The sequence below is a fragment of the Lagenorhynchus albirostris genome, chromosome 3 (genome assembly GCF_949774975.1).
Source record: "Lagenorhynchus albirostris chromosome 3, mLagAlb1.1, whole genome shotgun sequence".
Lineage (NCBI taxonomy): Eukaryota > Metazoa > Chordata > Mammalia > Artiodactyla > Delphinidae > Lagenorhynchus > Lagenorhynchus albirostris.
Window position 1 is genome coordinate 14,814,808 of NC_083097.1, and position 11,166 is coordinate 14,825,973.

Genomic DNA, 11,166 nt, shown 5'->3' on the forward strand with positions numbered 1-11,166 from the left:
AGTCCTAGCTCAAGAAAGGAAACAGTAAATTTGCTCACCCTCTTCATGTTCTCCTGGGGCCTTCACAGTTTGGATGGTGCCCACCAAAAGTGAGGAGGGTGGATCTCTTACTCAGTCAACTGATTCAAAAACAAATATCTTCCAGAAATACCATTAAAGACACACTCAGAAATGTTGTTTACCAGCAGTCTGAGCATTCTTTAAACCAGTTAAATTGACAAATATAATTAACAATCACAGTGCAAAAAACACCCCTATTTTCTCATTCAGATGACGAGAAGTATGAGATATAGGTATTAGAGCGGATGCGCTCCCTCAGGAATTCAAAGAGGTGATTCAGATCAAAGGAACCACTTCTGGAGGGCCCCCGATCCAACAACACTGGTGCCTTTCAAAGTAGAGACCGAGGCACCGGGGATAGTACAGCCAGAGCCAAGGTCATGCCAGGACACAGCCGGACGGTGGGCAGGTGCAGCCCAGGAGAGAGGCATCACTGAACAACGAGTCGGCTCGCAACCCCATCAGGCAATTTCCAATCTCCAGAAGGGTGAGAAAATAAATACACGTGTGTTACCGCAAGCCTCCAGGCTGTGGTGTCTTCGGATGGGGACACGCTAGCCCACTAAGGCAGACACCTTGGGAAACAGTGTGGCAGTTTCTTACAAAATAGCACACGCTCTATACAATCCAGCTCCTTGAGGTTTACCCAAAAGAGGAGAACATTGGTGCGAGCACAGGGCAACCTGCACAGAGACGTTAATGGAATCTGCTTTCCAAACTGCCGGAACTCAGCAGCAAACAAATGCCAATTGGTGGGGAAGAAAGGTCAGTGAACTGTGGTCCATTCAGAAACTGGACTAGTATTCGGCACTAGAAAGAAAAGAGTCAGCAGGCCTACAAGAGACGTGGAGCTCCAAAGTCCTACTGATGGAGCGAAAGAAACCAATGTGAAACGGCTAGAGACCTCAGCATTCCAATGAGAGGGACACTGTGGGAGGGGTTAAGCCACGGAGACCATGGAAACGAGTCAACAGGGATTAGGGTGGAGGAAGGGAGGGCTAGGCGGAACACAGAGCAGGTTGAGGGCAGGAAAGCCAAGCCTTATGTGCAATACTCTAAGGGTGGATGCAAGACATGATAAGGGAGGGGTCAAAATCCATGGAATATACAACAGTCAGTGTGATGCCTAATGGAAACTATGGACCTTGGGGGAGGAGGATGTGTCAAAGGGGGTGCATCCCGTAAAACAAATGTTCCCCCTGCGGTTCTGGATGTCAATGGTGGGGGAAGACCTGCCTGAAGATGGGGGTAGGGACTAGGGTGGATAGGGGACGGGTCCATTCGGTTTGACCCCAAGGAAACCCGAAAATGTTTGAAAATACAAGAGTATTTAAAGAGGAAGAGGGACTTCCCATGAGGCCCACCTACCTATTTCCATGTCTATGACCTGGGGGAGAATATGGCCTGGGTCACAATGGCCTGGCACAAAAGGCCCCCTCAGGAGTGACCCTCCGGGCTTTCTGTATTCCCCTCTGCAGGCCAGCGAGTTCTGAGGTGCACCCGAGAGAGGACTTGTTGCCTACTGAACTGGGTTCTCTGGCGGGTCCTGGAAGGCTTTCAAAAAGCCAGCTTTCAAGACCTGTCTTCTTCTGAGGGTCCTTCGCCAACAAATGTGAAACCTTCAGAAACTCTGTAGCAGGAGGAAGTCTGGGCGGCCAACCCTCGGCCCGCCCCTTCCCTTGTGCGTGGGAGGAGCCCAGCCCCCCCCCCCCCCCCGAGGGCTGAGGAATCACCTGACTTCCGGGTGGGCGTGGCCCCAGCCCCAGAGTGCTATATAAAGCGGCTGGGACCTGACTGTTGTCTAGGGATCCTGCCCCTGAGGGGACTGCAGCCGGAGGGAGGTTCTCCGCGGCGGACTTTGCAGAAGAAAGGACCCAGAGCGAGAGCTTTCTGACCTACGGGCTTTCAACCAGTCAGTGGGGCTTGTTTAAGGTGCCGAGTTTGCGGGCATTCGTTATCCACGCATAGAAAAGGTATCTCCAAGGGCAACTGTCTTTGCATTGTCAGAGGCAGTGGAAACCTGTGTTTCTGTGTGTGTGTGTGTGTGTGTGTGTGTATGTGTATGTGTGTGTGTGAGCCTATAAATACAGCAGCAAGGCTGACCTTCCCTCGTCTCGTCTTTGTCATTGCAGGTCGCCGATCAGACGAGCCCAGCCCGAGCCCCTGCATCTTGCGGCGCTGGGATGGCCGAGGCCAGCGCGTCGCTCCCAGGCAAAGGTCGGGTCACAGGTGTGTCGGGTGAGGGAGGAGTGGTGCCCTTGGACCCCAGCCCCAGCTGCCTGGACCGAATCCCGCGGGACCGATTTGAGGAACTGAGGAAAGCCTGTGACGAGGAAGGCGAGCTCAGGCGTCAGGACGGCCCGCGTCCAAGGGCAGGTGAAGAGGCAGACTCCTCGTCACGTCCTCCTGCAGCCAAGAGACGGAAAGTGGCCACCAAGGGGAAGAGACCCGGGAAACGGGCAGTGGACGAATTGGAGGCTCAGAAGATGAGAACCCTCGTGTCTTCTATGAGCCAGGAGCAGCTGGACCGTTACGAAGTGTATCGCCGATCAGCCTTCCCCAAGGCCACCATGAAGCGTCTGATCCAGACCATGGCCGGCTCGACGGTGTCCCAGAACACGGTCATTGCCATGTCCGGAGTGGCCAAGGTCTTCGTTGGGCAGGTGGTTGAGGAGGCCCTGGACGTGTGTGAGAAGTGGGGGGAAACGCCCCCACTCCAACCCAAGCATATGAGGGAGGCTGTTCGGAGGTTACGCTCCAAGGGGCAAATCCCCGGCAGCAAGCACAAGAAGATCCTGTTCTTCTAGGCCAGAGCCAGCGAAGGCCTGTCGCTGAGGAACCAGTCCCGCTGGCAGAGCAGCCTCCTGACTCTGAGACTTTGCCCCACCCATGCAGCTCCTGTATCTCAGGCCACCGGGGATTTCCCCAGGATGGATAAACAGAAGAAAATTGGAGAGAGAAGATCCACCACACCTCCAGCTGCTTCTCTGAAAAGACCAAGAACACCCAGAAGCCTCTAGAAAGCTGGAGGAATCATCAGAAAAGAGAGAAGACCCAGTGTACGCGTATCAGTAACGAAACGTGAAACATGGAACATCACTCTGGAACCCGTGGGCAATGGAATTGTAAGAAAGGGATGTTGTGAACGGTTCCGCGCCCATCCATCTGATAAGCCAGAAGAAAGGAACCAATACCTTGAGAGACACCCCCTGCCACAACACACCCACGAAGAAACAGACCTCTGCAAAGGCCTCTACCTGTCATAGACATTGAATCTGTACTCAACAACCATCCCTATCCCAGAGTACCAGGCCCAGAGGAGTTCACTTATGGATTCTAGCAAACACTTAAAGCAGAAATTATACCGCTCCTCTACGATCTCTTCCAGGAGGTGGGAGCTTAGGGAATTCTTCCTAACTCATACCATGAGACCAGCCTTAGCTTCATCCCGTGACCCAAGGCATTCCCAGAGAACTAGACATGACAATCTCTCACACAGAGATGCCAAAACCCTGAATCACCTTTCAGCTAACCACATCCAGCCATGGGTAAGAAGAAGCATAGATGGCTGGAGTTAGTGAGACGGATCCTAGGTATCCAGGGAGGGCTCAGCCTTCAGACACCCTTGGATGGGATCCATGACCCATGCACAGGCCAAGGGAGAAAAATCACAGGACCCTACCGAGAGATAAGACAAAAGCCTCGGACAAAGTCCCACCCTCACCCACTCCTGATCAAACTAGGAAGGCAGAGGACTGTAGCTTGATCAGGAACCTCTTGCAAAGAGCTGCAGCTTGTCAGCACTCTTGCAAATGGTGAGGAAGGAACTCGAAGCTCTCCCAGCAAGATCCTGGGAAGAGGCAAGCATCTGTCTTCTCATCACTCGTTTCCTACCTGGGGCGGGAGGTCCTAGCTAATGGCCGAGGTCAGGCAAAGTTTTAAAAGGCTTAGCGATCGGGAAGAAAGCATCAAAGCATCTTCATCTGTTTGCTGATGGCCTATCAGAAAGCAGCAGACTTATGTACCTTCATTCCCATTGTACCCTGCAACCTTGCTAGGATCAATCACTTGTCAATCCCAGGAGGGTTATTTCCGCCCTGAGTTTTGGTCGAGTTTTTCTGGTTTTCCTACATAATGGTGTAGGAAATCTGTTGAACCAACCCGCTTTGATTCATTCTTCCCAAGGCCTGTGCGTTTGATTAGCTTGGCCTGACGTAGAGCATCAGCTAGGACTGACGATCTGAGAAAAGAACCCTCGTTCACTGCTGCTGAGAATGCGAAACTGGACAGCCACTGTGAATGGATAGAGGGGCATGCCCCGCGACAAATTCATCTCTTGAAGCCCAAACCGCCAATGGGACTCTATTTGGGGCTAGGGCCTTCAGCAGAGCAAATACGGTCAAAGAAAGCACTCTGGCGAATTAACATATACACACTACTATAGATAAAATAGATAACCAACAAGAACCTACTGTATAGCATAGGGAAGTTTACTCAACGTTTTGTAATAACCTGTAAGGGAACACAATCTGAAAAAAATATATATAAGTATGTATAACTGATTCACTTTGCTGTACACCTGAATCTAACACAGCATTGTAAATCTATTATACTTTTATTTTTTAAAAAAAGATCTCGTAACACATTTGTATTCCTGCCAGCGTGTTTGTCAAACCTCCAACAAAGGCAGCTCGTTAGTAGAAATGATCTCTTTGACCATGTTATAAAATATTTTTTCTTTCTTTTTATTCCTATTTCCTTAAACATATTTCAGTCACTGTGTAGATTTTCTGCTTCCTTTAGTAGATTATGACTACCTTGAAGGAAGTATAAGGTATTTATTTTAGGATTCCCATGGCCCTTAAGGAAATGCCTTAAACATAGATACTCATTGAATCAATCTCCTGTAACTTTTAAATACTGATTACTTCCTATGTGGTAATAATTAGATCAGAGCAGTTATAGGGATCTTAATTAATTTGGGGGTGGAGTTTTTTGTTACTTTGAAGTAGGCTATTAAGGATTGATAACAAAACTTTTAACACAGTAAAATAGATAAAAATAGACATTAACAGAAATAGCTTTAGACATTAGTTTGTAAATAATATGAAGCTCATCCATGAAAACTAGGTACTATAACACTATTGGTCAATAAACTGACTTTATTATGTGAGTGAAAATATTTTCAAAAAGATAAGTGAAACATTTAGCTGAGTTTCTATTTAATTTTCTGCTACCAATATATTGTGCAAGGCAAAATATCAAATGCAAAAACATGATATGGTGAACCAAAAAAAAAAAAAAAAAGCAAAACCTCTCTACTCTTTATTTCTCCATCCCATTGCCTCTTTCCAGAATGGTTTTCTGGCAGTTTTGAAGGTTAAGCAAAGCTATATTGTAGGTAATTAGCTCCTAGATTCTGCTTTGTGGAATCACTTTTTGGCCAGTGTTTAATAGGTGCGGCATTTAAAAAGTGCCTTTTAGCCAAAGAAGGTGGGAAAATGATGCATACTTTATAGTTCCTTTTGGGGGATCACAATAATCGTTAGCATATTAAGTGCTACAGGATGATTTGAGGTACAAATGATCTGTTTAACTTTTTTAATGCTGTTTCTTCCATACTGATTTGACTATGAAGCGTGTTCTACCTCATATCATCAAGCTATTATGTATTATTGTATATATTTAATCTGGAATCATGCATGCAAAGACACACCCGTACATACACACATTGAAGAATAGGCTTCCAGAGGTCAACTTTTTGGATTTGCACATTGGTACTGGCACTTGCTCTGTGACCTTGAAGAAGATTTCTAACCTCTCAGTGATTCAGTTTTCTTCCTTTAAAGTGAGGTTAACAGTAATGTTGTGAATATTAAGTGCATTATTTCATGTTATGTGTTTAGAAAAGTACCTGCTATATAATGAATATACAATAATGTCAGTTTCTAGAATAATTATTATTATATTATTACATTTGTTGATAGCTTGCTTTAAAAAATGTGATATGTACAATTTTCTTTATCTTACTTTCCTCAATCAGTTATCATTTTAAATCAAATGATTTACCTTAAGTCAATGTCTTTATATTATTCTATGGTGTGAATATGTCATAAATCATTCAGCCATTCTCTTCCTAATCAACTTAAAAAAAATTTCCAGTGTTTTACCATTGCGAATAATGCTAAAATAAACATCTTATGTTTGTTTATTATGTTTGAATATGTATGTTTTTCTGTCTTGTATTTTTCCCCTTTAAAAAATTAAAAACAAAATTCTTAACTGTGGTAAAATATACATAACATAAAATTTACCATCTCAACCATTTTTAAGTGTAGGTACATTCACATTTTTGTGCAACCAATCTCCAGAATTTTCTTTATCTTGCAAACCTGAAGCTCTGTACCCATTAAACCATAAATCTCCACTACCCCCTCCCCTGCCCAGCCCCTTGAAACCACCCTTATCCTTTTACTATGAATTTGACTACTCTGAGTACCTCATATAAGTGGAATCATACAGTATTTGCCTTTCTGTGACTGGCTTGTTTCACTAACCATAATGTCCTTCAGGTTCATCTGTATTGTAACGTGTCAGAATTTTCTTCCTTTTAAGCCTGAATAATATCCTATTGTACATATATGCTACATTTTGTTTATGCATTCATTTGTTGAAGGACTTAGGTTGCTTCTACATTTTGGCTATTGGAGTAATAATGTTATGAACATGGCTGTATAAATATTGCTTCAAGACCCTGTTTTCAGTTCTTTTGAGTATAAATCAAGAAGTGGAATTTGGGAGTCACATGATAATTCTGTTTTCAATTTTTTGAGGAACTGCTACACTGTTTTCCATGGCTAAGGCACCATTTTACTGTATTGATTTTTATTTCTATTGGGTTTCTCTTAACATTTTGAGCCCTGAGTGGATTAATAGCTTTAAGAGATTATTTGTATAGGAATAAGAAAAAAATGGTAACAGTACCAGTGAAATTTAGAACATATGGAATCATCTAGGAAAGAGTCTAGAAGGACTGGGTTTAGAATTGATGCAGCTACTGTCTAATACATCATAATAGTTCTTGGTAATTAATCTCTGCTGTAGGAACTAAAAGGCCAATCTTTTGACATTTGTGTGTACAATAATTATATTGTCATATGTTCATGGGTGTCTGAAGGATCTTTCTACCTGAAACTGTCAGTATCTTTGCTATTGACAGCAGTAGTTTCTTATCAAGATCCAGAATTTATTTTTGAAACAGATGTTTTATTTTTCTTATTCTTTGTCTTTCTGTGCTCTAGGTTTTAGATATACATATCAGCATATAAATAACTTTTGTTAGCTCACATGGCTTACTTATTATATAATATCAAGTCCATTAAATGATGTACTCTAAACAATATTTCTAAATTATGTTATAAAAATAATTTCTATTCAGTAGCTACCAGAAATCAACAATATGGCAGATCTCAGTTTTGAAAAGTCTTAATTACTACTTATCAGAATAGATTCAGAACCTATCAATGTATGTACATTTGCTTATCATTGAGACTGTAGGATCAAGCAGTGCTTCTCAAGTCTTAGTGCCCATGTAAATCACTTGGAGGACTTGTTAAAATATCAGTTCTGACTCAGTAGGTATGGGGTGGAGCCCAGGATTCCTTATTCCAATTAAGCTCCCAGGTGATGCGGCTGCTCCTGGTCAGCAGACCACACCCTGAATAGCAAGAGGCTAGAGGACCAACAGACATCTGATTCTTATGGCACAAAACAAGTCAATGTTTTTAGCAGCTTTTAATCTAAGAATTATCTCTGTTGGGAATGGATTTTTTCCTAAGGTCAGAAAATTCATTTAACTCTAACTTGTTCAGTTAAGTTGATTCTCTTCTGTATCTCTCTTCTCATACCATAATCACTAAATTCTTCTCCTTAACTCCAGTCAACGAATTTCTTTCTTTGAATGTCTAATTTTTTCTGTTTGGTACTATACAATTTTGTTTCTCTGATCCCCTATATCGATAATATCTTGTTATCAACATTTCAACTTTGAACAGACTTGATACATTCAGCTAATATATATATATATATAAAATGGAGATTTTTTTTCTTTATTGAGAAAATTAAAACTTGGGTCCATCAAATAAAACCAATTTCTGGGAGAAAAAAAAATCAAAACCCACAATAGAAAAAATGTTAACACTGTCTGAGACATATCAGAACCCAGAAAATATTTAGAATTATGATAAAATATTGTGGTAGTCAGAATTCTTATATGGTAAAGAATCTCTATTCTTATATGAAGATTATCTACCCCTGATGATATGGGAGTGATATTGCAATATTGCACTATTCATCTTATGGAGATACTGCATTTATCAAGATTTTCCAACATGTAATTATTTCAATTAGATTTTAGAATTCAGAATTTAATTCATTTCATCATATAATGTCAATACTAGTACTCATGAAAAAAATGGAAGAATCATGTTTACCAAAGCATAGACCTGGCTATCAGGAGTCAGACAGAATTTCCTGACTTGGGAATTCTCAAAGATCTGGAGGAGTTCAGATGTTGAATCCTGGTTTGGGGACCTTACTGCTTTGCAAGAGGAGACTGAAAATAATGTTGGGTAGTACAGAATGCAATAAAAAGACACGAGACTGCCATTGACCTTAGGGGTAAATGTGAGGCACCAGCAGCAGAGTTGACCACTTTAATAAACAGTGGGTAGAAGTTCAGCTCATTTAGAGAAGAAAAGTCAAAGAAAGTATGAGTTGATGCCTACTCAATTCTGAGTGTCTCCTTTACTATGGGGTTTTATCTTTCTATCAACCCTTCCTACTTTCCTTTTTATCCTGTGACTCTATCTTTCCCCTCTGTTCTTCTTTATCTTTTTTCTCCTCTTCACCTCTGTAGTCATCATTGCAACATCAATACTCTTCTTGTTATTACAAAGGAAATCACAGTTATGAAGTAGGATGTGAGTCTCATGAAAGCTATTTTTGATTAACTGATTCTAGTGACATAGGTATTTTCCAAATAGATCTTGGCCTGAAATGTATTGATTTGGAAATTAACAGTAGTTAAGAAATATCTTTATTAATGTATACTTGTGGACTCAGAACTCAGAAGTATAGCTTGTAACAATGGAAACATTTCACACAGGACAAATGCATTATAATGAAAATTTTAAAAAAAGACCACTAACTTTGAGAACTTATAGCAAGGTGTCTCTAATTCTTAATATGAAAAGATATAAAAAAAGCTATTTGGTCAGTATGAATATAAACTATCACAGTTAATATTTTTACATCGCTATTAGACCTAAAATATGGTGTTTAGAACCTAAGCATTTCTTACTTCCTAATTATCCTATTTACAGTAGAACATAAAAGTCATTTAAAGATTATATGGACATTAATTCTACACTTTACTTTCAGTAAAACATCTTTGGTTTATTTTTCCCATGTAGATGAATAATAATGAAAACAATTACAGTCAGAACTAGATACACATGCACATCGTGTTTTAACTCGGAATAATTTAGTTCACTAGGTTTTTTAAGATAGTTTCTATGTATTTATAAATTACAGTATACCTATAAATATTAGATAATATATATTTGTATTGATTTTTAAATGTTCAAATATTTCTAGGAGAAGAGTCATGAGATATTAGAAGAAAAATAACTAGAACAAACAGCAATATATTTGTTGTAAACTCTGGAAATCATAAAAGAGATCTTTTTTTGTGAGTTCTACTGAACATACCTGTGAAAAACAAAACATGAGCAGGGCTTAACTTCCGCAAATTTAGAATTAATCTCTCTAAATTTAACATCGTTCTACTGCAAGAATAAATTCTTATCTAACACATGCTAAGTATGTAAATAAACTCAATGTAAAAGCTTAAAAATTTTCAGCCCTTTCTCTTCCAAATCCCTCTAAGGCATTTTCATTTACGTTCAGCTCATGAGTTCTTCCTGATCTCGCATTTTAAACTAGCCCTGTCACTCTGTATCAAATCAGCTTCTTCTACTTCCTGCGTAGCAGTTGTCAGTACTTGAAATGATCTTGTATACTGAGCAAGTAAGTATCTATCTAATCCAGGGGCAAATCTGAAGCTTACACAATTTTAGTCATCCTTTTAAAGAAAATAACTCAGAATTTTGAGTACAAATTAAATACAAGATCTCTTGGAAAGACCCTGGCAAATAAGATGCCCTGGTGCTTTGCTTTCTTATTTTCAGAGTAAATCCACATTCTTGTCTCACCTATTAGCTTGTAAGATTTCCCAAGAGCAGAGATTTTATGTCTTGGTCACTGCTATAGCCCCAGTACTTTGTATGTACTTAAAACACAGTTTTTGAATGAATTAAAGCAGGTGCATGCTCCAATCACTTCCTTCATTGCCTATAATTGCTTTTCTCATAACAAAGACAAATTTCTGCTATCATAAATAACAGGGCACAGTGGTCCCGTATTACCTGTATTGTTTTATTTGTGTTCCTGTGTTTGTTTTGCTTTGGTACTTTGTGGAAAAGCAATGAATTCTAATAAGGACTGCATTTTTCTGTTTAAATTGCACTCCAGCATGGCATCTCTCATGATATAATGCCCTCTCACAGGTAAAGTATGACTGTGAAAGATTTAGCAAGATCATTTTTACTTTCCCTTTGAGGATTTTACAGGTATTTGCATTTATTTATTTTTTGCTAAATTTTATTTTCTGAGTTTTTTCCTTAGTGAGCATATATTGATTTTGTAATTTTAAAAAATGAAATGAATTATTTTAAAAAAGAGTAAACTTAGTTCTCACTGTTTACCTGAAATATCACCATTTTGGAGAACACCTTCACCATGTGAAATTCCTGTTTATATTTCTTATGACTTTATCCTCATTTTTGCCTTCAGAGTGGTGGTGGTTTATTTGACACTACAGGTAGATATCTACTAAGAGTTGAAGTGCTTACTAGTGCACAGTTCTCAAGTCTGAATTTTGTAAAGATGAATTATTCTTCTTGTTCTTTGGAGACATCTTGAGATAACATGTGAAACAGCATTACTCTTACCTCTTGGAATACTAGTAACTACAGGGATGGGTGG

The 11,166-nt window shown here is 40.4% G+C and overlaps 1 protein-coding gene across 1 annotated transcript; it reads left to right on the forward strand.

Annotated features, from left to right (window-relative positions):
* Positions 1-1,896: 1,896 nt before the first annotated feature.
* LOC132517984 (transcription initiation factor TFIID subunit 11-like) lies at positions 1,897-2,867 on the forward strand. The gene is made up of 2 exons (XM_060145998.1): positions 1,897-2,033; positions 2,193-2,867. Exon 2 carries the CDS (start codon positions 2,244-2,246, stop codon positions 2,865-2,867), a length of 624 nt encoding a protein of 207 aa, XP_060001981.1. The 5' UTR covers positions 1,897-2,033; positions 2,193-2,243.
* The last annotated feature ends 8,299 nt before the right edge of the window (positions 2,868-11,166 follow it).

Bases quoted from the DNA above. Each gene is read 5' to 3' on its own strand.
- LOC132517984 (XM_060145998.1), top strand. From the start codon at position 2,244: ATGGCCGAGGCCAGCGCGTCGCTCCCAGGCAAAGGTCGGGTCACAGGT.